At 47.3% G+C, this 27,628-nt stretch overlaps 3 protein-coding genes across 11 annotated transcripts; 1 reads left to right on the top strand and 2 right to left on the bottom strand.

The window, feature by feature from the left end:
* Positions 1 to 174: 174 nt before the first annotated feature.
* nup107 (nucleoporin 107) lies at positions 175 to 9,196 on the bottom strand. Of its 2 annotated transcripts, XM_086146530.1 has the most exons (26): positions 9,065 to 9,196; positions 8,190 to 8,272; positions 7,710 to 7,799; positions 7,508 to 7,602; positions 7,221 to 7,344; positions 7,026 to 7,129; positions 6,482 to 6,597; positions 6,361 to 6,409; positions 6,206 to 6,277; positions 6,006 to 6,094; positions 5,784 to 5,859; positions 5,047 to 5,160; positions 4,879 to 4,969; positions 4,710 to 4,789; positions 3,907 to 3,966; positions 3,526 to 3,671; positions 3,358 to 3,406; positions 3,077 to 3,146; positions 2,858 to 2,973; positions 2,429 to 2,725; positions 2,246 to 2,348; positions 1,996 to 2,156; positions 1,329 to 1,454; positions 1,107 to 1,220; positions 464 to 631; positions 175 to 375 (listed from the first exon to the last, which is right to left on the bottom strand). In XM_086146530.1, the coding sequence occupies exons 1-26, from the start codon at positions 9,073 to 9,075 to the stop codon at positions 268 to 270; spliced, it is 2,712 nt and encodes a 903-aa protein (XP_086002656.1). In that variant the 5' UTR covers positions 9,076 to 9,196; the 3' UTR covers positions 175 to 267. The 2 variants fall into 2 exon arrangements, with proteins under 2 accessions (XP_086002656.1, XP_086002657.1); XM_086146531.1 differs by lacking the exon at positions 175 to 375 and having other exon boundaries at positions 490 to 715.
* Positions 9,197 to 10,022: 826 nt separating this feature from the next.
* rab3ip (RAB3A interacting protein (rabin3)) lies at positions 10,023 to 20,871 on the bottom strand. Of its 7 annotated transcripts, none has more exons than XM_086146520.1 (14): positions 20,743 to 20,871; positions 16,293 to 16,386; positions 16,047 to 16,175; positions 15,722 to 15,888; positions 15,454 to 15,625; positions 14,950 to 15,045; positions 14,150 to 14,227; positions 13,850 to 14,053; positions 13,622 to 13,750; positions 13,416 to 13,528; positions 13,242 to 13,265; positions 12,806 to 12,905; positions 12,649 to 12,718; positions 10,023 to 12,136 (listed from the first exon to the last, which is right to left on the bottom strand). In XM_086146520.1, exons 3-14 carry the CDS (start codon positions 16,146 to 16,148, stop codon positions 12,054 to 12,056), a joined length of 1,338 nt encoding a protein of 445 aa, XP_086002646.1. In that variant the 5' UTR covers positions 16,149 to 16,175; positions 16,293 to 16,386; positions 20,743 to 20,871; the 3' UTR covers positions 10,023 to 12,053. The 7 variants fall into 7 exon arrangements, with proteins under 7 accessions (XP_086002646.1, XP_086002648.1, XP_086002647.1 ...); XM_086146522.1 differs by having other exon boundaries at positions 16,059 to 16,175; XM_086146521.1 differs by lacking the exon at positions 20,743 to 20,871 and adding an exon at positions 16,651 to 16,983.
* A 905-nt stretch (positions 20,872 to 21,776) lies between these two features.
* Positions 21,777 to 27,153, top strand: proser2 (proline and serine rich 2). Of its 2 annotated transcripts, none has more exons than XM_086146515.1 (4): positions 21,777 to 22,010; positions 23,482 to 23,650; positions 24,583 to 24,868; positions 24,946 to 27,153. In XM_086146515.1, the coding sequence occupies exons 2-4, from the start codon at positions 23,594 to 23,596 to the stop codon at positions 26,286 to 26,288; spliced, it is 1,686 nt and encodes a 561-aa protein (XP_086002641.1). In that variant the 5' UTR covers positions 21,777 to 22,010; positions 23,482 to 23,593; the 3' UTR covers positions 26,289 to 27,153. The 2 variants fall into 2 exon arrangements, with proteins under 2 accessions (XP_086002641.1, XP_086002643.1); XM_086146517.1 differs by having other exon boundaries at positions 21,929 to 22,010; positions 23,416 to 23,650.
* Positions 27,154 to 27,628: the final 475 nt, after the last annotated feature.

Raw genomic sequence — 27,628 nt, 5'->3', positions numbered from 1 at the left:
TTCTCTTACTCTAATATGCCATAGGTTTCTCACAAACATTCATTATGCACTGTTTATCATTTTTAAATAAAAAAAAGGGGATAAAATGCTGTCACAGCCCGGGAATCTGATCAGCTGATCAGATGCAATCATAGCTTGACTCTGCCAGTAATAAGAAAAAGAAACACATTGAGCTACAGGAGGACAAACAAGCTTTTATTTTGCAATTACAAAAACACAAAATACAAAATCTATTCAAACACTGCTGTGTGTGTGTGTGAGTTTCTTTCATGGCTGTAACTCGTAGCCCAGCGGGTCAAGTCCTCGGTCCAACAGAGCCAGAGACGACTCCCTGAGCTTCAGCAGGAACCTCCTCAGCTCCTCTTTGGAGAAAACCTGCGTTTTTAAAAGAGAAGAAAATAAAATTGTCCATAAAAGTCAAACCACCGGCTTGATCCATCCCGTCGGGAGGGTCTCCGCTTACCTGGTAGAGTTGATGCTGGTCGGACGAGATGATGTCGGTGAGCCGTAGCGCCTCCTGGTGCCTGGAGGAGTTCTGCAGCACGCTGAGCAGCAGGAAGCTGAGGCGGGGCAGGCAGAGAGAGCGCAGCGACGCCATCTGGTGGCTCCGCTCGGAATCGGGTTCAGAGTCCTGCCGACACGACGAAAAGCGCCAGACCCGGAGTTGAGACGTCACGAAACACAATTTTCTACAGATCGCTCCCACTCACTGGAGCTTTGACAGAACAGGAAATAGGGAAAAGCTGACACTAAGCTCCCAATAAAAAGGTGAAAATGTTACCAGTTAGAGGTTTGATGATCTAATTCAGGGATGTTAACAATACATTTGATTTATCACGGCTGGAACTTAAGTCATTAGCTTTTCCAGACGTGGAGAATCAAGTTTTATACATATTATGACAGTAATCTCATGAAACATTTCCTACCTTTTTCTCCAATAAAACTGACACTGAAATTCAATTGTCATCTGCTTTAGCACGTTAAGCTTAAAAGCGACATTTCTGACCCGTTCCTCTCAACACGTCACAACACAGAAGCTCCTGATGTCACCCGTGCTTCCTTCTCAAACGTTCAGAGGGTCAAGTTGTGTCGCAGCGAACGCTCACCTGTCTGGTGTCGACCATCCAGCCTCCGTCTACAAACAGCAGCACATTGTAGATCCGCTCTTTCACGTCTTCAGTCAGGACCTCCAGGTGGCTGGACCAGGCAGACAGAGAGGCCTGAAACACATACACACACCTCATGTTCTATAAAATCTACAATGGCTTTAAATCACATCAGGTCTCCTAAAAATGCAGTTAACATATGATAATTCATTTTGCATGTACCTGGTACTCCTTCTCTCTCATCTCATTTGCCACCCTCTCTGTGAATTTGGCCCCGGGGGCCGGTGCCGGCTTCTGAGGGGCCGAGCTGCTGTGGCTGAACCATTCAGTGAAGGCCTCGTGGGCTTCCTGTGAAACAGAGACGCTCTTGGGATTATTGGGGTTTGCACGCTGATGACACTTTGGCGGGGACTGCGTCGCCAAGTCTTCCAAGTATGAGAGTTCCTCATTTAGCATGAAGGTTACATTCCAAAAACCCTGGACCTCCAGTCGGTTGCGGGGCCTTCAATAAACACCTCTTATATAATACACTCAAATACAACGCAGGGTGACACTACAAGCGATCGCATGTGGATGTGACATGGACGAGGCGTGCTAATCCCAGGAGATGCAGAGAATGATGCTGCGATCGCTGAGCCAATCAGAGCCCAGGACACAGAACACCATGCTTTGGTTGGTCATCACCTCAAAAGTCCCTATTTCAATTATTTTTACAGTAAAATGACTATATATAAAAACATAAATAAATAAATAAGAATTAAAAAAAAAAAATCGCAAAAAACTGCGATACAGTGAAAAATATGTGATATAAAATTAGATATGTAAGAGTTAAAAAAACACGATTTGGCAAGGGACTACTGTTATATAGCAATTCAAATCAACAGCATACCAAGTAGGCTCGAATGCACAGGTGCTCTCTGACGGCGTTCTCGTCCTCGGCGGGAAGCGGTGTGGTCTGACCCACCCCTGACCACTGGCTGTAGATCTCCTTGATGGAATCATCGGGGACTTTGGAGAAAACGGCCTTGGCGGCCTCGTGTTTCTGCAGGGCTGGGAGGAGGACACGGGAAAATGCATCGGGGTCCAATTCGTAGGACGTTTCAGGAGGACGCTCTGAAGGTCGAGACGAAAGAAAATACCCAGGAACTTCCTCATGATGGCGTTGGACTGCTTCAGGGCCTCCGATCGATGGGCGGGGTCAAACAGCAGCCAGTCAATAATGTCAATCTTCTTTTGGTCCTCCTGTCAGGACAGACGACATTCAAATAATTTTAAAGATTTTAAATCGTTCCCGTTCTTCTCCTCGCCTCTCACTCTCGTACCTTGGTGGTGGCGATCTCCAGCGTCTGGCTGTGGTGGGTGAACTCTACGTCATCGCTCTCTCTCACTGTCTCCACCACGAGCCTGGTCACCGCGGCGACATCCAGACCGGCGTCCGTGGCGAGCTGCAGGCAGCGCGGGCGGAGCTCTGGGTGGATAACCGTCTCCAGGAAGGTGGCGTACTGCGTGGTGGCGAGCTCGGAGGGCAGCTGACTCACGTAGCTCGCCACCAGGTCTGTCTGTTGGTCCTGAATCAGGAGGGTGATGTAGGACTTGAGCACGTCCATGTACACCTCCTCCTGGGAAGGGGAGACCAAGGCGGCGTCAACAAAAAACAAAAAAAAACATCTGGAAACTTTCTAAAACATACCGGAGCCTCGAGAAGAAGAATCCAGGAGACGTAATACATTTTTTGTTTTTAGGGCTTTTACCTTCAGGGCCAAACCCAGGGAGCGGAAGAACAACAGCAGGTGGGTGATGAAGCGGAGCAGGTGGGAGGGGAGGGCCTTGGAGGCTGTCAGCCAATCAGAAAACTCCTCCAGTAGGCCTGAACAGCATGCAATAATCACATGATTGACAAGGTCAGGGGTCATCGCCATCACTGGTGTGTGTGTGTGTGTGTGTGTGTGTGTTTGGGGGGGGTTTCCTACCATCCAGGTCTCCCAGGATGACGTACTTCTGGATGACATGGTAGTGTTCTTTTGTCTCCTCCAACACCCTCTGTAAACACACGCGCGCGCACACACACACACACACACACACACACACACACACACACACACACACACACACACACACACACACACACACACACACACACACACACACACACACACACACACACACACACACACACACACACACACAGAGGTGGATATAGAGCTTTTTCAGTGAACTGACTTCGACATTCACTGATCAAATCCCGGGTCACCTTGGAGTCTGAGGCCAGGAGCTCCTCAAACACCTTCTCCATGGTCCAACTGAAAGAGAGAGAGAAACCGCAAGGGGCTTTCATTGGTCAGGGCCGGTGAGTGTGTGTGTTCAACTTTCAATGAATACTGAAGTTCTACGTGTGTGTGTGTGTTTGTCTATGTCATACTTTGCCTCCAGATATTCCCGCGGCAGCGTCTCCACTGCCTGGTGGGCCATCCCCGAGGATATCAGCTCCTTTTCCACCATCGTGTCCACCATCACTCGGAAGTGCGCCCACACACAGTCCTCCCAGGACTCACACACCGCCAGGAGCTGCAAATACACACACACACACACACATACGACCATCAAACCCAAAACACACTGGGTGTCGAGAAGGGTTTCGAACTGAAAATACAACAGCAGTACAAGAGGGTCTTTGAGGATTTTAAATAGTCTGACGGGAAGCTTGGAGTGTGACGTGCAAAGAAATATTTGGCGAGATTCTCACTGTACCGCAAATCTCGGAACATAAGATGTCACATTTTTGTTTTGAAGAAAGTGTTACCGGTTTGAGGTTCCCGCTCAGGCTGGAGTAGATGGCCCTCTCGTATCTGTTCAGCTGCTCCTGAAACACATGGCTCCTTTCAGCGTCTTTACAACAAGCGTGTGATCTCAACTTCTCTGGGGGTCATTCGGGTGCGTTTAGTTACTGGTTGTCAATTTCACGAGGGAAAATCCCGCTCTCGTCAACAACCAGAATGCAAAGATTTGACATAAAAAGTGTGTGTATCCTTACAAAGTTTCCGATTAGAGCCGTCGCTCGGTTGATTTTTTTTTTTCACCGTCGTGACACGAGGCGGCATGAGTTGAGAGCGAGCGGAATGAGCGTTTGACAGTGTTCGATGTGACCGCAGCCGTCCGTGAGGTAGCAATTGAGAACGAGCCGGCACCGCCACCCACCGCTAAGTGGACGTAGAAAATCATGAAAAACATTAGCGATTTTTTTTCCTATTTAAAATCACGCCACAAAACCGGGGGGCTGGAACGGATTAATAGCATTTCAATTTGTCTGCGGAGGTTCCCGGTCATCCATGTCATGGTGAATTCTTGTCGAAATCATCTTGTTTTTGCAACTGGAGAACTCAGAACGGAAGAGGCTTCTCAGATGAGGGGGTGGAACGTCTTCAGTCGATGAGATTCAAGTCCAGATTTCGACAAGCGTTTCAATTCTTTACAATGGGGAAATGTAATTTTGACGTACGAGCGAGTCGAGTTACGAGCTCAGTCGGAAACCAATTAAACTTGTGAGTCAAGGTATTACTGTCATTATTGCGCGCGCGTGTGTATGTGTGTGTGTGTGTGTGTTACCTCCTCCGCCATCCTCCAGCAGCAAGCCTTCCAGATCCCCCTGTGAGGGTTTCCCTCGACAGGCTGCAGCTCCAAACTTCCTGCGGTGAGCGGAAACACGGGGGCTCAAACGTAGCCGTCCTCTCGGCGGTGTACAATCCATCTCCGCTGAGGGGATGTCGGAGGTTACCTGAGGTCAGGTTGGGGTCGTGGTAGAGCTTCCAGCCTTCCAGAGTGGCTGCTCTCCAGGCCTGTCCACACCGCTTGCACAGCCTCTGAGCCTGCGCACGCAAACAGCAAATCAGATGAAACGTTCCCCCCGGCGCTGACGGGACAAGGAGCAGCAGCGTGTCTCCACCTCCTCCGTCATCCCCGCTCTGATGAGGGTGAACAGGTTCTTCAGCAGCCGGGCGTCGTCCTCTCTGTCCAGCTCCGCCAGGGGACGCTGCTGTCGGAGGGGGGCGTCCGGGTCCTGCGAGCATGCGCGAAAATCAACTTTATATCGAAGCAGTAAGCAATTTCAATAATTAGACATCAAAATCTTTTTTTTAAATACATATATCTTGGTATCTGTAGTTTCTTGATTATGTTTATGCTTTTCTCTTGGCCAATTTCTCGCTGGATTTTTAGGTCTATTATTGAAATTTCTTTCATGTAAATGCCACTACTTTTTGCTGTTTTTTTTTTTTTTTTTTATGTTTCTTTCGCTTTTTTTGCTCACAATTGATTTGAAAAGAGTATGCGATTTAGCTCAATAAATGAATACCGAAATTTCCGGACTATTGAGCGCAACTCAATATAAGCCGCACCGGCTTAGCCGATCGCTATCTTGGGTTTCCTCCTGACTAAAACCGTCAAAGTCGTCTTCTTCGGTGTCGGAGTTGAACGGACTCAGAATTTTCCGCTCATTTCATCTGTCCGATGTGACGAGGATAAATGTTTTAGCAGCATGAATCTCGTTAGCCACCTCCCAAATAATCCATATATTAGCCGCATCGTTGTTTAAGTGAAAAAAAATTGCGGCTTATCGTCCGGATATTATGGTAAATCACTGTGAAGACTTGTATGTGTGTGTGTGTGTTTGGCATTCCTCACCAGTTCAGTGACCAGGGGCACAGTGAAAGAAGCACCGCTCTTCCTCCTCACCTTCAGCGCATGGAGGGTGTTTTCCCTGTGTCACAAACACACAAACGCACGCACGCGCACACACACACACACACACACACACACACACACACACACACACAGAGGATATAAATTATAAATTTAGTTTGCCATTCGCTAACTTGACCAACCGTGTCTGAGTGCTGAACTCACCAGCAGACATTTTTGGCATAATATTCAATGTTGTCAGAAAAATCTCCAATCTGATCCTTGGCTATGCTCTCCAGCCAGTCAACCACCAGCTGCAAGGAAGACACACACACAAGCATTACACTTTCGCTAAGAAAAAAAAAAAAAGGCTAATAATTTGCACTAGCGGTTTCTTCTTCGTTCATGTGTGAGCTGCTCCTCACCTGACTCTGTCGAATGACGGCGTCTCGCTGGAATAGCTGCTCCACTACCACCTTCTCGCTCTCACATGGAGCCTGAGCGCGCACACAGACAGACACACGTACACGTGAATGCACGAGAGCAAGGGTTTACTGTCGAGATGCAGGCCGGGACTCACCACCATATCTGTCATCATGTCGTCCTCCAGGGCCAACTGGATCCGGTCCCTGCGGGAACAGACGGGAGGTCAGTCGGGTGACCCGGCCAGGGTGGGGGACGTCGGGGGGGTACGGAGGTACCTGTAGAGGGAGCCGATGAGCCTCCAGGTGCAGTTCTCCTGCTGCAGCAGCCAGCGGATTCCTGCCGTCTTGCTGTTTTGACCCGCTCTGAGAACCACCGACTGCAGGACCTCCACCTGAGTCGCGGGGGCACACGAGGTGAGCGGATACGCGGGAGGACAACCACAATTCTATGCTTCAACAACATGAGTAAGGCCTGAAAAAAACACATGTTGATATTACTCTCAGGCCATTCGCTTGCAGTACTGATGTGTAAGAAGCCAGTCTTAGCGCTCGCTGAGGAAAGAGGCGGGATTTAACCCGGACAGGCCAATCACAGGGCCACGTCAAGATATCCAACCACTCAGACGCTGCTGCACCGAATTTGACATTTTTCCACATTATTTTAAAAACAATCTTATCAAGGTTGTCTGAGGAGACATTTGCAAAATGAATGACTTGATATAAGAGCAGTCCAAAATCATCAAGTCAAATCATCCCAGTCATCATTATCAGGGTGAAATATTCACTCTTGTTAAATCCAAGTTTCTTGATACACACAAACCTTGTCCTGACAGAGTGTCTGGTAATCGTCCAGCAGGTCAAACACTGCTGACGTGGAGTGTTTCAGAAAGGACGTCAGGAACTCGGGGAAAAGGCTGGCTGCCGCTGGAAGGGAGAAAAATTGCAGCGTCAACAGGGGCAGCTCGTCAGGGCGACGAGAGTGTATGTGTGTGTGTGGGGGGTTTGATCCGCTCACCGGCCTCTCCGGGGTCGTCTTCCTTCAGCAGAGCCGAGCTCAGGTTAGAAATGTCGTCCGTGAAGAAGCTGGTGTTCTCCAAACCCGAGACAGGGGAGACGGTCCAGTCGCTGTCGTCCAGGTTCTAATGAGACATTTAATAAAGGGACATCTGAGTGCCAACTAGTGAACTCTTGGTTGAGACAGTTTTTTGCACAAAAACTAAAAGATCAGTCCCAAACTAATGAACAGATCCGACGGAAATCAGCCTATGAAAGCAACGAGACCTTGTGTGTTTTATGTCTCACCAGGCTGCTGAGTGTGTGTCTGGGTGTGTGCATGTATCGAGGCGTTCGACCTGCCGGCGCCAAAATAGAGGAAACATCTGTGACCCTGGGAGTAACTGAGAGAGGGAAAGACAGGAGAAGGGATATTGACTCATGATCAATAATAATCAGTAAAGATCGCTATCTGAATTTAGAGGCCGCTTGGGTCGATGTCTCATCCTACCAGCCTGTCTGAACAGCGAGGCAGGTGTGTTCCTCTGCAAGGGGCGAGCTGGTGTTACCATGGAAACCACAGGGCTACCAGGTGACGGGACTGAGAGCAACGTTTAGGGAAACAACAACAGCGAGGTTTCCGAATGGATCCATGCACAACGGCGACAAAACACTTATACGTTGTTTCTTTTTTAATTCAGGAAAAAGGCGCGTGTAGAAATTGCGCCAGAATGTATCTTGAAAATAATTATTGAAATAAAAACTGAAACTAAAAATCTGCAAGAAATGACATGACAAAATAAGGGACTTTTAAAATATTACATTTTTTTCTGATAAACATCATGTATCCGATCCATCAACCTGAAGCAAGTTAGTTCTTACATCTTTATCTTGTCCTCTCATTTTAACAAGGCTCAGATTCACTTACTTCACTTATAATTATAGGTGTAATAAGGTTTATCAAAATTGGTTTCTCAGCATTTAAGGATACAGGCCACCTTCTTCCTCCTCCGGCGGGCGGCGACTGTGACCTCGTCATCTCGAACCACCGGAGACAGAAGCTCACTCTGCCCCCTGAATAAGCATGACAGATTCACAGCGAAAAGTAAAATATCATGCAAATCTGACAAAAAATGCAATGTCCAGAATTAAACATTTGTAAATCTGTACTTCTGTCAATTATGTAATATCATCAAATAAAAGTTCTTCTTATCTGCCATCTGTCTCAAGGCATATAAATAATTTCGGCATGAAATGCACAAGTTTTGTAACTTGGCGCTGTGGTACAAAGTCGGAGAGCATTCAATCTGATTCATTTTGGTTTTTCTCTTTTATTGACATCAGTTGACAACGTGAAGTAAGAAATAACTTGCCGTTTCTATTTCTAGAATGACCGATTTTTCAACCGCTACTTCTTTAAGAGAAGATCAGTCGTTTTGCTTCTGATAACAGTCATGAATAGGTCGATGACTTACTTTTAAACATTGTTTTTGTAGACGGCTATCTCACGAAAACTGTATTGACGACGCGAATTCACAACATAGTCATCGATTACGTTAAAGATCTGTTTATTCGAATAATCGTAAAACTTTGTCCTCAACACAAATCTGTAACTGCTATTTACGTTAGATTTCCTTCTGCTCAGTGTTTACAAGTAGCACTTAGCCGATTAGCATGTCCACTCATTTTGTGCAAAGGCGTTAGCAGCGTTAGCATCTTTAGCCCCGGCTAACACAGTAAGCGAACCTGACAAGGACCAACAAGCTAAGTTACAGACAGACGACCACCGCAGAAAAGCGCAGTTTACACATAAATACATGTTACAGCGTATAAAAGTTGATGAAAATGTTTTGATAAAAAGAGTACCAGTCCATCATAGTGAGCTGACAGTTCCCGCTTCACGAGGTTTAACACTGGTCTTCTTCGTGGGAGAAATTAATGGTAGTCTACATATTACGTAAAGATTGCTTAGCGCCATCATGTGGACGAGGTTATCCCCTGGGCATTTACATCTCTGTACGATATGTCCGTGAAAAAATCCGATGTAATTACAGTCAAAGGTAGATTATCTATCAAAAAAAGAGCGCGAATGTCGGTAAATGCAACGCATACAATTCAGTGACGACCAACTCAACGGGAGGCGTCACGGTATTGCAGTACCCTTCCAGGCCAGCAGGGGCGCTAATATGCAGTGCAACATATATTTAGACAGTTGACGCAAAGTTACGAGGGAATTAAGAGAAACCGGTCAGACACAACACAATTTTTTAAATTATTTACGGTTTTAAGGGTTATAAACACCTCAATTGGCGTACACTGATATAGATTTTGACTTTATTTTCTTCGCAACTGCACCTCGGTACTTCTCTTTGAAAACAAAATTGCACTCTAACCAAATTTACCTCAGCATAACTCATTGTCGTTCTGAGGCAAAATCGTAATTTTTTTTAACTTTTGCTCCGTGGGTCTTAGAGTAACGCTATTTCAATGTTCTGTATGTGTGAACTAATGGCAGTATTGACAATAAAGTTGACTTGACAGCTGTGGCGTCAGCTGGAAAGTCTTATATATCTCTAGCTATTAGGAATAGGACTACAAGTGGACTACAAGGAGGCGTGGTCAAATACGATTAAACTTCCGGAAGGGGCGCGTCCTGCAACAGCCATCAGGTGCATCCTATCCCAAGCTAAAATCTTAATAAAACAGGAATTGACATGTCAGAATATACAGATAAAGTTCAAGTAATACCGTGTTTTGTTTTGTTTTTTACATTTGCACATGTGTGGGCTTTGACCTCCACGCAATGTGAGACAAACTACACCACATCTAGAGGTATCACTGTTTTTTATTTCAGAGTGTCTGAGAGAAAAAAGGCACTAAATCAAACTGGGAGAGTGACACTGACTTCGAGTGAGTACAGAGAGAGAAAGATCTAAATATACAGTAGAAGAAAAAGAACTCCATCCGAACGGTTCATTACCTACGTCTCCTGGTTGACTGAATAAAGAGCAGCCTGGAAACACAAATATCAGAAGATGCCAGGACATTAGTGTCACAGAACAAATAAGTTTCAAGGTATTTAAATCATTGACTGTAATAAGAAAGTAACGAGAATGAAGTTGTAATTTAATGAGATTAAAGTTTTACTTTGAAGACTTCAGGTTTCGCCGTGTGGACAAACTCAAGCCTGCCTTGTAAAAACATTTTACTTTTCTCTCTTGAAATCTGACAGTTTTACAAGAAAAACTTAATTTTCTTTTCTTGTTTTTTCTTCTTAATAAATTACAACTTTATTCTGGTGATATCTAGATAAACTTGGATATTCCTCCCTTCAGCCGGGAACCAGTGTCCCAAAGTTTGAACGTACAGTTTTTTTAACGCCTCACAATAAAAAGAAATCAGAAAGACACGAACAAATTCACATTTTTCTGCGAACGGAGACAACATTTGGAGAAATGCAGGAGCTCTGATTATCATTGCGTTCAGCCGGACGTCTCTTTTCAGGTCTCTCCTTTAGTCCTGCACATTTTAAATAAAAGTCAAATAAAGGACAATGTCATAAAAAAAAAAGACACACCAGGAATCGAGTGTTTGGTCGTAACTTTCAGGGATGGTTACGTGGGAACTTTGAAAATCTGAAAACAAACATCCAGAGGTTACCATGGTAACCAAGGAAACAAAACAAGGATATTAAAAAAAAAAGGTCCCTAGAAAAAAATCGTTACAACGAAAACTGTTTTTTATTTGAGAGGACAACATAACCAATATTGGCCATGATATTTTCAGATGTCATTTTCTGAAAATGGCTTAAGTTGCAATAAAAAAAAAAAAAAAAACAGAAAAAGTTGCAATATTTTGAGGAAAGAGTGAAATGTTTTAATTTCTCACACTGTTGACTTTGAAGGTTTCAGCTTTCTAAAAAGGTTGATTTGCAAAAAGCGGATAAAAGGCCCCGGTTCGGGCGGACAAATATGGAGGATAAATATAATAAATACAATTAAATATTACATAAATCTTTTTCCTTCTCCCGTCCATTTCTTCAGTATTTTGTCTGCTTCAGCAGGTGAACTTAATATGGGTTAATATTAAGATAAGTTAGTGAATAATAAAAGGAAAATCTGGAGCTGAGCGGATTTTATTTGAAGGACATAACTATAAATTCCCAAAAATATAGAAACAGGAAAATCACATTTTATATTATTCTGAAAATAAATATTCTCTTTCTTAACTGAAGATTTACCTCAAACAGATTTATCCCAGACATTTAGTTTCGTGCTCAATATTTCCACTCTCTCCTCAAAATATCGCGGCTGTCGCATCGCCGTCCGGCCCGATCTGGAAAAAACAAGGGCTGCAGTTGAGGGTTTAACTCCGGAGGAAATCCTCTCTGGATCCGGTTCTGGTTCAATTCCAGAAGCTACAGCTGGACTTCTTAGCAAAGAGCAAGAAGGTATAGGATGTAGATTTCTAAATGAGGTTGCATCATTGACCCCTCTCGTTGGAAACCGGACCTTTTGGATAGAAACCGGAAGCCTGTCTGTAAACGGGCAGGAGGTCGGCCTCCCGCGGACGCTCCGGCTCCCTCGGGGGGACAGCAGACGGAAAAAACTCAACGGGGAAATGTCGTGTGGGACGTCCTCCGCAAAGGTCGCAAAGTTCTGGAGTGATTTTCAATAACAAAGATCACATTTGGGAATCCCAAGTCAACGGAAACGCGTCGGACAGCTTCACTGATTGAAAACACACTCTCTTTCTCTCTCACACACACACACACACACACACACACACACACACACAAGGGGGGGGCAGCAGACTGGGATGGGCGGGGCTTCAGCACAGAGTCTGCTGTGATTGGTCACAGCTGGTCTTTGTAGTAGCCCAGTTTGGCGAAGGACATTTCTCTCCGGAGCTGCATCACCTCCCAGAATATCTGCTCCGCTGCGATCAATCAATCAAAATTCATCCTTTTATTGATCAGAAGGCATTAGTGGAATAAAAGAAGTAAACTGGTTGCAAGCATTTGTAGTTATGGAAATACAAGGTTTTACAATAGAAGAATAGAATATCAATTATCCCACAGTGGGGAAATTTTTATTTCACACACACAGCAAAAAGTGGATCATGAACTAGATATAGTTAATAATAATAATAATAATAATAATGTGCAACAGTAAATATATAAAATATATAAAAGAAGAAATCTAAAATTGTACTATAAATTAAAAGAGGAATAAAGATTATAAACAATAAATAATTAGTATAAACATATGCAAAAAGTGGAAACTCTCAAAGTATTGGCAATGAATTTATCAAGCAATTTTTTATTGCGCATTGTCTTTATTGACAATATCTCTTAAAATCTACATAAATACCTGACTACATTCTGTATGTGTGTGTGTGTGTGTGTGTGTGTGTGTGTGTGTGTGTGTGTGTGTGTGCATGCTCCTCACCATCCTGCTGTTTGACCAGCCCTTGGTGGATGTAGCGAATGTAGGTGAAGAAGTTACACACTGCTGTGATCTGAGACAAAGACACACAAATTCAGCATCCTGCTACAATGAATATGTGTACTTACATGTGTGTGTATGTGTGTGTGTGTGCACTCACTTTGTATCTACAGTAGGGAGACACGTAGTAGTAGTTAGACGAGTCTCCAAACTTGATTCTGTGCTTACAGGTTTTGGTTTGACCGCTGAGGGCGCATTTTCTATCAGAGATGCACAAAAAAAAAACACGTAAGAGTTTTGCTGGGTTTTTGTCTTTCTGAAGCGCCACAGAAATAAAAACTACAAGCCTAGAGAGAGAGAGAGAGAGAGAGAGAGAGAGAGGAGGACTAGAGGAGGCAGAGGAGGCAGAGGAGGAAGAGGAGGAGAGACGATGAACTGCTGTCAGGTTCATCTGGTCAGGATCTGCGATGAACTTGGGACGAGAGGAGGAGGGGCGGAAGGGGGGAATAAAAAAAGGAGAAAATGAAGGTGGGGCTGGGGTGGGGGTGGGGGTGGTTGGTGGATCGGGGGGGGGGGGGGGGGGGACTCAGACTTACGTGACGAGCTCCGCCCTTCGCCCGCTAGAGGAGGAGAATGAGGGAAGATGGAGAGATGAGGGTGAAGGAGTGAAAGCTTGAAGGCCAGGTGAAACAAGTGTGGGCGCCTTTATATGTTAACGTGCTGTGTGTGTGTGTGTGTGTATATGTGTGCGAGTGTGTCGGGTGTCTCACTTTGGTCCGCCGCACTCCACGGCTGAGGCTTTGACCACAGGCAGAGGCTGGAAACCCACCGGCTCCACGCTGAGTGTGTTCTGCTCCACCGCTTCCAAGATGGCCGAACCCAGCTGGGGACAGAGGAGCGAAAGTCGGGGACATCAAGCTGAGGTGTCTCCAGGTGATGTGTGTGTGTGTGTGTGTGTGTGTGTGTGTGTGAGTACCTCACTCTTGCTGAAGGTGAGGCAGGGGTAGATGTCTTCACGGTAAACTCTCTCCAGGAAGCAGCAGCCGCGGTCCAACGTCGGCTCCTCCTTCCAGGCTCTGAATTCGCTGAACAGCTGAGAGTCCACCTGCAACCCCCCACCCCCCCCCACACACACACACACACTTACTTTCCATGGATGTGTTTTTTTTTTCTTTTTCCAAGACTGCTATTATGGGATGCCCACCTCTCTACACTCCCGTACAATGGGCTGCGTGGCCGAAGGGTCCGGCTGCGTCCCCATGATGGCGGAGGAGGTGCTCTTGTTCCGGCTGTGGCCCTTCCTGAAGGGGGTCTTCACCCCTGCTGGGGGCAGCTCCCCCACCGGGGACGTGGGGGAGGAGAGGACCAGCGTCTTGAGGGCCTGGACCTCCGCCTGGAGGACGTCGATCTGAGCGACAGATGGGAGAGACGTGTTTAAAGATGACGTGATCACACACAGACGCGGAAAAACATCGAGTCGGCGGGTGCTGCGGTGAGCGCTCACCTTGCCCAGGGCTTCCTTCAGCTGCTTCTCTGCGTTTGCCTGTTTGACGTTTGCTTCTCGGACCATTTTGTGGGCCTCCTGGACAAACACACAAACACGAAATTATTTCTGCGCGTGGTCCTCGGTCACCCGACGACGGATAACGACAGCGAGGGAAGCTGGACGGCGATGAGAGAGCAGCACAGATGGAACACACCTGGGGAAAAGCTTCGCCCCGAAAGCAGCTAACTGGCCGCTGATCGCGACGGGAGACGCGCGTCGACACAACGCCCGCCGAGGCGAGGGGGGGGGTCAACGTGAGGAGAAGTTGTGCGAGAGCGGAGCGACTCCGGGAGGATCCGTGGGTTTGGAGTTATCACCTCCATTTGCCGAAACAGCGCGAACACTAACCTCTATGAATCTGCCGTTTTAGTCGTACGACTATTTTGAGTTCGGCATAAAAGCGGGGTTTGTTTGTAATTACATTCGCGTAAAAAGCTAAATTCACTGCTTTTCCTGTGTTAAGTGGAGCCGTGACGAAGTAGGGAAACTGAAAAAAACAATTTTTAAAGATACTCCCGGAGAGGCTTGTGGGTGTGTGTGTGTTTTTCATTTCTTTACTGAGTGAAAGACATCAGACAGTCAGGTGGTGACTTGCTCCGAGCGGAGAAATGAGAGGTCCCCCGACAGAAATCCGCAACCCAACTCCCCTTTTTAAATTTTTTGTCTTTCTAACCGGTTTCTGGAGGGTCGTGACCTCGAAGGAAGAGGAAGAGGAGGGGGAGGGCGACGAAGGGTGTGAAGGGAGGGGACACACCGACCTGGAAGAGGCTGGCGGTGAGCTCCTCCAGCTCCTGGCCGAGCTGGTCTCTGACTTTAGACAACCTCTCACACTCCTCATCCTTCAACAGCAGCTCCTTACACACACACACACACACACATACACACACACACGTACGTACATACATACATACAAGCACGCACGCAACAACAAAAAATGTCCAACAAATGAAAACGTGAATGTAAAACTATGGCACGGTAGCAACAAACAAAGAGATGAGGAAATCAAAAACAACAAACTAAAAATTATATTTAAATTAAAATGAACAAAAAAAAAAAAAAAAGAAATAAGCTTAAAATGCTCTGAGATGAAAAATGTTATGATGTTAATATTAGACATGTGGGCTTCGGAAAGATGTTAGGATGTGGTTCTCACACACACACACACACGCACGCACGGACGCACGCACGCACGCACGCACACACACACTCCGGGTTGGTTTTACGCGCCCGTCAGTGCGTATGCGAGCGCACACCCCCCCTACCCTCTGCGCCTTTGCCAGCTCCTCCTTCAGCCGCTCGTATCCTTTCTCCCGGACCTCCATCACCGACGGGCTGCGGAGCCTCGACAGGCTGTCGCTCAGGGCGCCGCATTCCTCGCCATCCTCTCTGGACAGGAAGTTCGCGTCGGCGGGCTCCGCCTCCAGGCCGGGCACACTGTGGAAAGGGTTTCCATGGCGAGGTAAACATTTACCGTTGCTGTGCCGATCATTTTGATCCCCCCCCCCCTATTCGCACGACACGAATACGTACCTCCCATTGTGACTGTGGCGCGGCGTGGAGTAGACGGGCTGCGTGGGCAGCTGATCGGCTCGCAGGGAGGAGGGCAGGCCAGGAGGGGGCGCTCCCAGCGAGTGGGTGCGGTACAGCGAAGTGGGCGGGGTGCTGTGACGGGCGGGGGGCCGCTGCTCCGCTTGGTTCTGCAGGAAGTAAATAAGTAACTGATACGGATGACGAAGGAGAGCAAAGGTGACTTCCTGTCGGGCGGGGATAAGGAATAAACAGCATGACCTCTGACCTCTCGGTCGAATAGGCCGCTGATATTTCAGAATTTGCTATCTATGGAAACATCACCCACCTTTGGCCTTACCTGCAGGTCCGGGGTGGTGGGCGAGGCCAGGTTCACCTCATGGAAGCCCTCCAGAGTTTCAGCGTTAGTCTGACCGCCGCTGCAGGCCATGGCAGCTGCTCTCTGACATCATACACTCTGACAACACACACCCGCCAAAACACAGGAAATGTCTTCGATTGTTGGCTATCGACAGAAACGGATGGGAACAAAATGAGGATTTTGTGTTTGTGTGTGTGTGTGTGTGTGTGTTACCATAGCTGTGGATGTAGGCCGGAGGACTGGAGCAGCTGGTGAGTGAAAACCAAGAGAGCGAGTCGACAGATGCGTCCAGGAGAAACTTCTGAGCCTGCAGAGACAACAGGAAGACATTCGTAACATTCCTAAACACAAATCTCGGAGTTGTCGATCCCGGCGGCCGCCACTTTTCTGCAGGCTTTCAGACGGAGATCGCCGATGGGAGCTTCGAATGCCGCCATTATCGAAATCAGACTGTAGATTCAAGTTCCTTCTAGGAGAATCGGTGATCTCTCTGTGATGTCCGGGGAGATTTTTTTTTTTTAAAACTACTGATGCCTTTTTCTTTACGGCCCGAACGGTTGTATTTTCGCACCGATGAGGTCTGACTGTGCAAAAACCACCATGACGGGGAAACTCTGTCGAGGTCGAGTCCGACGTGGACGGAGAGTCGGAGTTGCAGGGAGGAGACGAGGCCTCATACGATCTCACACTCGAGAGCGCCGGCGGAGCGGAACAGGGCGTGTCTTGGCCGGTCCGACGGGTTTTTACGATGCTGCAGGGACTCCGGGTCAAACTCCGGCCGGCGTAGGACAGAAGACAAAGCGTCCCACGGTAGCGGGGACGACCCCTCGCCGGGATTACCTCACCCTACGCGATGTTAATCTGCCTTCTTCGTTCCGCGCAGAGCCACCGAGAGTGACGGCACACTAGATCGGAATCTGTGTGTGTTTGTGTGTCAAGAGGGTGTGCCCTGTACATACAGGAGAGCTGACTCTGTACTCGGGAAAACAAAAAGGTGTCACGTCTCATAAAGTCACTCCCTTCGTCTATTAAAGGCTCCGGCAGAGGAACCGGCATTCCCAGGGTTCATGGGTTTCGGCACCGCAAATTCACACCTTCGTCTCTCGTCTTCCTCCGGCCGAGTTTATTTAATAACAAATGACCGCATGGAAAGGAAAGCTACGCGTTGACAGAGGCGGAGATGAAGGTGTGAATTTGAACGGCGTAAAGGTGTGAACACATTTACTTTTTGAACAAAGTCAGGCAGAGCAAGACAATCACAATTGAAAAACATACAATGAATATATATAAAAAATAATAATCATAATAAAGCTTGTGTAAAATATTCATTGCTTCATTCTCCTCAGGGTCTGCAGCTGACGGTTTTATTCATATTTATATGTATATATAAATGACGTAATTTATTGTACTGACTACTTTATATGAATTCAGAATTGATTCCAGGGAAAATCGAATGTAAAATGGCCAATATTGCGTTAAAATATGGCCAGAAAATGTGCATTCTGGCCAGGAAGTTAATTGCAGAATGGATACAATCCACTAGTGTTTTTAGCAGAGAATCTATCTTCATATAATCCGACCGGGAATCATATTAATTCGTCCTTTTGTGCGTAAGTACTGCGCCACCAAACTCTGGTTCCGCTTTCTCCCCGCCAAAGTTAAAGCATCCATAATTCATTCGACGGGGTTGACATGACAACGCGGTGGATGCTTTACACGTGATGACGGAGTCCCACCTGTCAGCGTAACTAAGGTGAAACCCAACATAGGCACACCTCCACTGGTCTCCATGGAGACCAAGCCTGTGGTAAGATGACCTGCCGAGGGATGCTGGGTAAAGATTTGGTTACTGCCCTGGCCTGTTGAGGGATCATTCTTTAACACGATGGAGTTGTTGATGCTTTGATCGCCATGGAGATCAGAAAAGTGCGACGGATACCTGCAGTGAAGACGAGCGGGTTCACACTTCAGCGGCCCGGACTTTGGCGGGTGTCAGATCTCTCTCCCACCCGAAAGCATAAATGTCTGCATGCCTGCGTGTCTGTGGCGCTAATAAAAACCTGTTCTTAATAACTGGAATGGGGAGACTAAGTTTCAATGAAAGGTAAATAAAGTCAAAGTCAGTGACTGACTAATTTGGTATCCCCGTCGTATTTCCTGTTCTTGTCTCAAAAATTCCACAGTGACAGGACCAAAGGTGCCAAGTGTGGTTTCAGGCCCCGTGGATCGGAGCCTGGGAGCAGAATTCCACGGGTCTCCTCCACTGATGCCAGGGAATGCAGGCGGCGACGGTGGATGTGCTCTGCTTTCGGCGGCTCTTTGAATTTCCGTCGCATCCGCGGATGAAAACTCTGAACACTTGCTGTTTGATGTTTTAGTTATTCCCCGCAGCTACTCCTGACTGCTATCGGAATCAGTATTCAGACCGGATGGGCTGAGTTTCAGAGGAAGGCGCTTGTTTTTCCCAGACAGCGAAGTCATCGTCTCCTCTCATTAGATCGTGGGTTTGTTTGGGTTTCTTTTTTTTCTTTTTACGAAATGAGAACGCGACACCGAGTCGGATCTGCGAATAAATAATGTGAGGAGAAAAATCGCTGAAATAATTTACACCGTCTACAACCAAAGAAGCGGTTTAACCATCAGACTGGGGAGGCAGACGAGGGACGGGCAAAATCATCCAGCGGCTGCAAATTTGCATTTCTTGTGATGAACTCTGTGTCAATGTTATTTTTGTTACACAAAAACAGAATGCAAAAATGTCCCCCCAATTTCACCTTCTATAAGAAGGATTTTATTATATAAAAAAATCTTTAAAACTTGAAAAAAAAAAAATATATATAACTCTTTATGAATGATATTCTCTCAGAGCCATTAAGCTAAACACACATTGTATTCCCCTTGCCATTTCTTTTTCATTTTTTTGTTTGTTTCTCAAATTATACAATGTTTTCCACACAGCTCTCATACTCTTACAGAAATTTGATTGTATGCAAAAGTTTCCTCATGTCAGTTAAATGTGATTGATGAACGACTGGATTTAGCCATCTTTGTTTGTTTGTTTGTGTTCAATAAAGGTTAAAAAAAAAAACAACGCCAAAGCAAAAAGAAATTGCATTTCCTGTTTCGTGATCACGTGACACACCTGTCACTCACAAGCCTCTGACAGCGGAGGAGAGTCGATAAAGCCAAGCAGCTCTGTTACGATCATAATTATTGAAATTGACATTTAGATCAGGGTTTTTTGAATTTTGTCTTAGCAGGATATTTGCCCCTTGTTTTAAAACCCTTTCTGACACGGTTCTCCTGCTGAAGGATAAAGACGGGAGAATAGTGGCCCCATTTGAGGCAAGCGTTTACATCATCGGCCTGAAGGGTTGTTTGGTATAAGAACCATCGGGGGGGGCACGTCCAAGAGAATGTGAAACTGACAGCAAGCATTCTTAAAATGTGACAGATGAACCACCAAGTTTGAAAGTCCAAGGATTCACCGGTGTCGTACATTTGGCTTGACAAAACATCGCCCATCTCTAAATGCACAGTCTGGAAGCAAAAACTTCACATTTATTCCCGCTATTTGGACAAATGCCCTCACTGCAGTGGCTGCTGCCGCTGTTCAGAAGTTATTCCACTATTGTTGATGTTTTTTTTTTTATATATCCCTGTCATTTCTGATAGGGTAAATGCAGCCCTTGTTTTAAAATGCCAGAGCTGTCAGTGATTAAAAATGAACACGTTATCTTTTTAAAACAACTTACACAGGATTGAGAGATGTGAGAAAATGTGTTTGAATAGGTGCATTGTTATTACAGTTCATTCATTCATTCCTAAAGTCCTGTCGTGTCTTTAAGTATCTGCTGATCTTTGCACAAGATCTGCACCATTTGCAGCAAAACACTAACCCACTTCAGTGAGGCAGACAGCAGCCTCTCTGTTCGCCCGGATGCCTGGAGCTGCTTACCATAAGTAAGCTAACAGCGGGCCAGTGGTTTTCCAGTCGCACATTCCCGGCGTTTTGAATGAAAAAAAAAAATCACCTGTTTGTTTTTGCAGGCGTAGCGACAGCAAACTAGCTGCGCGTTAGCCGCGGGGCTAGCATGCTAACGGCTAACGTCAGAAAGCTAACGGCTGCTTTCGTAGGCACCATAACGGTACGCATGAAGGATGCGAGCGGGGAAACGTCTGGGTTACACGTTAACGGGTACATTCAAAGACAACGTTAAACGACGTGAAACACCTTCATTTGTGTGAGAAAAATAAAGTCCAGAATTTCGATCAAAACACTGGCACCCGACGCTCTTTCGGAAACCTTTAATGCATCCGTTTGTCGCTAGCTGACGGCGGGGGAAACCCTGCTTCCATCAACGGCCAGATCACGGACCACTTGCACGACTTGATGATTTCTCCGGTGTGATCAAATATTGCATTCTAGATCCTTTATAAATCTGGCTCTCAATAACGTTTAGGGTCTTCAAATGATCGAAGTGAGCGGTGGTTTGGTTCCAGCCACCGCGAGAGACGGCAGAACTGCGACAGATGGACTCGTGTCCGATAATGGACGTATCGGGTGTAATTTTGTATTCGCACGTAAGCTAACACGGCAAGCTTTCAAGGCAAGTTGCCCTAACTTAGCTGAGAATAAAACACGCGTTCGCCGTGCACTCACCGGACAGTTGCGTGGACGTTTAAAACGGTCGACCGGCTCGCCACGGATGAAGTGCCGAGTTCACCCGACAAACAAACGGACACGGCGGAGCGGCTGTTGACGCAGACCGGAGCAGGTTACTCCAATTGACAGACGGTGCGTTCAATGACAGCTCGGAAACGGCAGCACTTCGTGTGTTATTATGATGGCGGACGGCAGATGATGCGTTCGTGTGTAGGGACATTCTGTTGTTTTAAAAGTCGGATTTTACAAACTTTCAAAAAATATAGAGGAAAAATTGAATTATTTTAGGGGGGGGAATTACCTCTGAACTCTTGTCAATAAAACTTGATGTCTTATATGAATTATACGACAGCTATTTTTTTTATATGTTGCCCTATTGATTTATTTCGTTTTTAAACAGTTAATCCTTTGTAGTTCACTTTACATTTTTCAACATCATTCAGATCCACAGATGTCAGCCATCTAATCGACTTAACTGAAGATGTGAGTTTTTTTTAAATACTGATTTCGAATAATCAGAATTGATATTGATTTTATGATATTGTTAACTAACGATCCGTTTTATTCATTTGCAGTGAGCGCGTCTCGTTTTAGTCCTCAGAGGGGCGCCAGAGGAGCAGCCAGTCTCCTCCGCTGTCCTCTTCTCTCCTCTCCTTCTTTCCTTTCCTCCATCCTTGTCCTCTCCACTGATCGCCTCGTCTCCTCCCTTCTTTTCTCCTCCTCTTCCTCTCCTCTCATTCCCTTATCTCCTCTCCTTTCCCCTTTCCATCCTCTCCTCCAACCTTCTCTCCTCTCCCTTTCCTCCTTATCTCCTCTCTTCCTCTCCTCCCTCCTTATCTCCTCATTTCCTCCTCTCCTTTCCTCCTTCCCTCCTTTCCTCCTTCTCCTTTTCTCCTCCCTTCTTTCCTCCTATCCTTTTTGTCCTTATCTCCTTCCCTCCTTCCATCATCTCCTCCCTCCTTCTCTCCTTTCCTCCTCTCTTCTCCTCGTCTCCTTTCCTCCCTCCTTCCCTCCTCTGCTTCCCTCCCGCCAAACTTGACCGGATGCAGTGAAACTCTGGGCGTGACGACTTTCCACTCACACACACTCACACTCACACTCACACACGCGCACACCCACACGCACATGCACGCAGCCGTGGGAGGAGTTGCGCGGGGTTTAAAGCGTCACGCCGGTCCTGGAGTCTCCAAACCCACGGAGGACGAACGGAGGCTTTCGGGTTTTCCTTCCATGACTTGATGGCTGTGGAACTCGGGGGCGACCGGGTGAGTCCACTTTGCGGGAGGGGACACGCACGGAGAACACGCGTGGACGCGGGGTGTTCTGCGTGGTACGCCCGTCAAGTCGGGAGATTGGACTTTTTATTATTATTATTATTGTTGTTGTTGTTGTTGTTGTTGTTGTTATATTATTATTATTATTATTATTATTGTTGTTGTTGTTGTTATACACGGATCAATAAACACCTCCGGAAAGAGGAGGCAGAAAGAAAAATAAAACTAGTTGCTTGAAATTATTATTGAGTTAATTAAATTATTTAAAAAAAAAAGTCAGAAAAACGTTGAAAAAAAAAATCAATAAAAAAACAACCGTCTGTTTAATCCGGAAATAGAAAGTGAAAGTTAATAATGGCTTAAAAAAATTATTATTGAAATAAAAAATATATATTATTGAGATCATTTAAATGATTCAACATTAAATATGAAATAAGTTCAGGGTCAAAGTGATTCACTGGTTTTAGTGACTCGGAAATTAAAAAAATAACAACTATTTTTTTTGGTTAATATTTCTAAAATGCTAAATATCTAAATTTAGATATTTAGATATTCAATTTAGATTCTAAATTATCGTACTATCTTGTAATTCCACTTCGTACCAGAGGGGGCCTCGCATGTTAGCGAGCAAAAAGAAATGTTTTAGAAAGTTCTAGGCCACCAAACACCTCCCATAGAAACATATATCTGATATTTAGTTTTATTTACTCCAAAGGAAAAAAATTTAGATTTTTTTTTCACATTTCTCCAAATATTTGTTCCTTTCCTTTGGTATCCAATCTAGCGTAGCATACTGCCGGATGACTTCCTGTCAATGTTATGAATAAAGTCTCAGTTTTTTAAAAATCCGGTCCTGCCACTTGACTTCCTGGTTCATACCTTCTTAGTTGTGTCGGAGGAATGCTCAGAGGGTTTCGGCCTCGGGAGCCGGTTCGGCGGCTCCTCCTTCCGGCTCCACTGGTTCGTCGGCTGCGTATCGATTCTCCTTGTCGACTTTGCCTCCACGACGTCCGTGCGTTCAAAGAAAATCCTGATAAGGCGATAATATCCTTGGAAAATTCAGACCAGCGATTCGAACAAAGAGCTCGAGTCGAGAATTTTTAAATAAAAATTAATATTAAATAAAAAAATGATGAATTGAATGATGTATTTCAATAGAATAAGCATAAATGAATGAAAAAAATTAAATCTTATTCGAGACTGTTTTATTATCTTTAATGAATGACATTTTTTTATAGAACTTTATTATTCCGTTCTCCTTACCCTTGGATTTATAGAGCGGCCCCGGACCCCCAGTTTGGGAGTCTTTATTAGCATTTAAATGACCATTTTGAGTTGATTTCTGAATTTGGGCGGGGAAGACTTTTTAAATTTAAATTCTAATATCCGAGTCCAGCTGCCGTGAATGTCCCGTCCTTTACGAGACGCCAACCTTGACCGACCTCCGCCTGACGCCCCTCAGACTCCGGACCCCGGAAGGACTCCATGAACCTTTCGGCCCCGACATGATCCTGGTTTAGAGTCGCCCAGGAACCCCGGGACCCCCTCGCCAGCTGACCTCTGACCCCGGCGACATGGACATCCGATTGCGCGGCAAGACTCAGCCGTACCGCCGGCTCAAAGACGGGGGCGTGAGTATTGTTTACACTATTTCTGTTTTCCAAAAACACACTGTGTTTCCGGAAAACAGCCAATGGGATGTTTACATGACGCGGCTGGCCTTCGTGCACGTGCGGGCACGGCAACGACTCAGGTTTAGCCACTAACATGACTTCCTGCCGCTGATCCTACCCCGGTTAGACTGGTCCAGCAGGGTTAGCATTAGCGTTAGCTCCCGGCTAGTAACTTCTACAGCCTTCTTTTCCCGTAGCTGCTTATTTACCCCTTCACATTACTTCCTGCAGCTGATTCTCCAACGCCTATTAGCTGATCCGGCGGGGTTAAGCGTTAGCATTAGCATTAACATTAGCATCAGCCGCCGGCTCCGCCCGCGGCCACGTTTTCCTGGAGCTATTTAATTCCGACCCCTCGCACCCTGTTACCCCTGCGCCACCCAGATCGTGCATGCTCGGTACGGGTGCACGTGGAGGCGGGGAGGGAGGAAGAGAGGGGCGCCAGAGTTAAATTTAGCCCGGGCCAGGGTGGAGTTGGGGCCGGGATTGGAGGGAGGGGGGGGGGGGGGGGGCAGGAACAAGCAGGCCTGTGTTCACTCTGCAGCTCCACGGGCGCTGCCGTACGTGAGGACCTGAACGCACCACGTGGAAAAAAACATCTCACCGTCTTCAACCTGCTCTGATAGAGCTTTTTGAGTGTAATCGCGGCGAGACGAGGGTATCGGCTGGAAAACAGCTTCAAGAAGGGGAGCAAAAAAATGGGTTGATGATTGGTTGACAGACAAAGGTACAATCGGTTTGCTTCCACCGATCGGAATCATCGGCCTTAGAGTCTCTGATTTAAAATCGAAATATCTTTTGCACGTGATTCTGCCGAACCTTTCACCTCATCTTCTGGGAAAAAAAAAAAAAAAAAAGCTTATTTACGTGTCGTATCTGCCCCCGGACAGGAGGAGGCGCCGTCGAGTCTGAGCCAGGACGTGCAGGAGTGTCTCCAGTTCTTCGAGGAAACCATCGACTCGCTGGAACACAGCCTGGAAGCGGACGACTTCTCCAAGCCGCGACGTGCCAGCTCCTCGCCGAACCCCGGACGATTCCCGGCCGAGGTGGACGGGCCGGCCGGCGCCCCCAGCCCGAACCCCCTCGCCGTGACGCCCCGACTCCCCGGTCCCAAAGACCATGACATCATAGACCTGGTGCAGCCTAAGGAACTGAGCTTCACCCCCATGAGTCCAGGTAGGAACCCGGACCCAACGCAGGAGACTCCTCCTCCGTCTTCACGTTAGAAGTTCTACCCAAAAATTTCTTTCCAGACTTCCAGACGATGGTCCGGGCCCCCGAGAGCCACTTCGAGGTCAAACCAAGACGGGAATCGTCCAACAACTTGCCCTCGGAGTACAATCCACCGTTGCCGGGCAACAACGAGTCCTCCGGGAGCCCCGGCTCCTACCACCCGCCGGGCTGCATCCCCACCCCGGTCTTGATCGCGCACAAAATAGCCGAGCACCAGGCCGGCGTAACACCGTCCTCGCTCCTGCGCCGCCGCAGCAGCCTGGAGTCGGAGAAGACGGCGAGCCACGGCGCCGAGGCCCCCGGCAAGCAGGGCCCGCCCACCCTGGCCAAGCCGGCGCGATACCCGGCGAAAATCAACGTGAGCCTCGGCGGCAAGGAGCACCAGAACCAGACGCTAGCCAACGTGAGCATCCACGAACGGCGGGCCCAGATGCTGGCGAACTTGTCGGGGACTTCGCACGCTCTCCTGCTGGAGGAGCCCAAGCAGAACGCGGAGAAAGGAAGGAACGTCCCGACCCGCAGCGTTTCCTTCCGGGATCCCACGCCAGAGAAATCCAGGATGGAGGCGCTGTCGAAGCTGGGTTTGACCAGGATCCGGGCCATGTCGGGGGGCATGACACTCCCAGATCCGCCGCCGCCGCAGCAAGAAACCGGAGTCAAACCCCCGGAGGTCAGCGTCCCTCCACCGATTGGGTTCGGCGCCAAGGAACCAGAAGCCGAGGTCCGAAGCCCGGAGATCCAGGAACCTCCCAAAATCGTCGACTCCAGCCCCCCTCCTCCGGAAAACCCGCCGTCCTTCACGCCCCCGCCGGAGGTCACCTCCTTGGAGCTCAACAACTACGGCGGCAAATCCATCGTGGTCACCCCTTCGGTGCCGCCGAAAAATGAGCCGCCGGCCTTCCCGGCGAGCCCCGAACTTAAAGTCCAGCAGCTGCCGCCGCCACTTGCCGGCCCCTGCGAGCTCAACAACTACGGAGGGAAGAGCAAAGCGATGGCGGCGGCTCCTCGCAGCGACCTCCCCGACATCCTCAGCTCCCACATCGACAAGAGTCAGACCCTCCCCGCCAAGCTGGAGGCTCGGCCCGCCGAGCTCAACAGCTACGGCGGGAAGAGCCGGGCCATCCATCCGTCCGGCCGCCTCTCGGAGACCCTCAAGCCCCCGGTCCGGGCCCCCGATCCCAAACCCAAGCGCCACTCCTACCACAGCACGCCGCAAAAACCCCTGCAGCGGACGGCGTCGCCCCGGAGATCCACCTCCATGTTCCGACCCCAGGGTATCACGGTGCAGTTCTCCGGGCGCGGTGCGACCGACGAGTCTCGCAGGGAGGCGCTGAGGAAGCTGGGGCTGCTGAAGGAGTCCTGATTTTTTTTTTTTTTTTTTGGGGGGGGGGATTTCCAAGTTAAAACCTCGGTACGGACGTTTTTAGGAACAAACATAACATAGATTGAAACGGGTTCTCCTCCTGTGAAGGTTCGCACCCTCAGTCTGGAAGAACGCGAATCCGTGTCTGAACTGGATTTTATCTCAAGTGAAAAAAAAAAAAAAAAAAAAAAACACGATGGCGAGGAGGGAGATATTTTTACCCCCGTCGACGAGCTGCCTTCGCGAAAAACCACTGACCGTGGAATGGGTTTCATGGGAAGGGACTTTTAACTTTTCTGTTTTTTTGTTTTCTTTTCGATTTTGGGCAGAGGGAACGGCGTGTGAGACGCTCTTCAGGGCATTACAGGAAACACAAGCACTAAAAACAAAACAAAAAAAAAAAAAAAACATCCAGTCCAGAAATCGGGGTCCTTCTTGTTTTCACTCTCACAGTAGTGTTATTTAACTTTTGTTGCATGACGACAGCGTGTGTGCGTGCGTGTGTGTGTGTGTGTGTGTGCGCGCACGCTTTGCCGTGCAGACTCCGGCCTCTGTAGTCCACCTACAGGTAACTATTGAAGTATATTTCTTTCGTGTATTACGTTTACAGACTCCGGTTCTCTGTAGTTTTTCAGCTACAGTTCTCTTGAAGTATCTCCTGGTGCATAATACATACCATAACATGTATATGTGTGTGTGTTTGTGTGTGTGTGTGTGTGTGTGTCAAAGTCTACATTCTAAGGGGAATGTGTCTGTGAGGGTTTTGAAAACATGGTGAACGCTACTCTCCACATGGTTTGGTGTATTTGTACGCGGCGATGTCGAGTTTTCCCATCAATCATTAAACGCAGCGCTGGTCCTTCTACAGAGTCCTTGTTCTCTTGAATCCCTTCTGGAATGCGAGGAATGACGAGTCGCCGTTTAAAGATTGGTTACATCGGCGAGATATTCCATCCAGGGAGCCAAAGATCAGATTTGTGCACAGACACCTCCGTCACCTCCATGTCTGAGCGGACGCTGAATTCGCTCTTGTTTTGGTTTCCTGACCTTCCTCCACCTTCACATTGGACCTCTCGTGCGTGGAGAAGGACGTTTACGCGACAGGTTGATGCCAAAGCTGTCAGCGACGGCAGGCCGCTATATTGTTTCATATTTTGAAATACACACATTTTTTTTTCCTCCTAATTCTACCCATTTAATCATCCCACAAATCCACAATTTTCAGGGATTTTTTTTAATATTTTGGTTGATTTAGGGTTGATTTTTTTTCTTGGTCATTTTTAATATTTATAAATGAAAAAATGAATCGAACCAAAATTAAATTTTCCGAATGTAGACAC

The sequence above is a fragment of the Fistularia commersonii genome, chromosome 5, assembly GCF_037954325.1.
Source record: "Fistularia commersonii isolate RoL2024-O1a breed Wild chromosome 5, RoL_Fcom_v1.0, whole genome shotgun sequence".
Classification (NCBI taxonomy): domain Eukaryota; kingdom Metazoa; phylum Chordata; class Actinopteri; order Syngnathiformes; family Fistulariidae; genus Fistularia; species Fistularia commersonii.
This window is presented reverse-complemented; position numbering and strand designations above follow the sequence as displayed.

Excerpts from the sequence above, each read along its gene's own strand:
- nup107 (XM_086146530.1), bottom strand. Across the intron at positions 4,970-5,046 it reads GAGCGGGGATGACGGAGGAG|GCTCAGAGGCTGTGCAAGCG; the intron begins GTGGAGACACGC and ends TTGCGTGCGCAG. Across the intron at positions 2,726-2,857 it reads CCCTGGGTTTGGCCCTGAAG|GAGGAGGTGTACATGGACGT; the intron begins GTAAAAGCCCTA and ends TCCCCTTCCCAG.
- proser2 (XM_086146515.1), top strand. The coding sequence starts at position 23,594 with ATGGACATCCGATTGCGCGGCAAGACTCAGCCGTACCGCCGGCTCAAA. Across the intron at positions 23,651-24,582 it reads GCCGGCTCAAAGACGGGGGC|GAGGAGGCGCCGTCGAGTCT; the intron begins GTGAGTATTGTT and ends GCCCCCGGACAG. Across the intron at positions 24,869-24,945 it reads CTTCACCCCCATGAGTCCAG|ACTTCCAGACGATGGTCCGG; the intron begins GTAGGAACCCGG and ends ATTTCTTTCCAG.
- rab3ip (XM_086146520.1), bottom strand. The coding sequence starts at position 16,148 with ATGGCCTGCAGCGGCGGTCAGACTAACGCTGAAACTCTGGAGGGCTTC. Across the intron at positions 15,889-16,046 it reads ACCTGCAGGTAAGGCCAAAG|AACCAAGCGGAGCAGCGGCC; the intron begins GTGGGTGATGTT and ends TACTTCCTGCAG. Across the intron at positions 14,054-14,149 it reads TGAAGGAAGCCCTGGGCAAG|ATCGACGTCCTCCAGGCGGA; the intron begins GTGAGCGCTCAC and ends TCTGTCGCTCAG.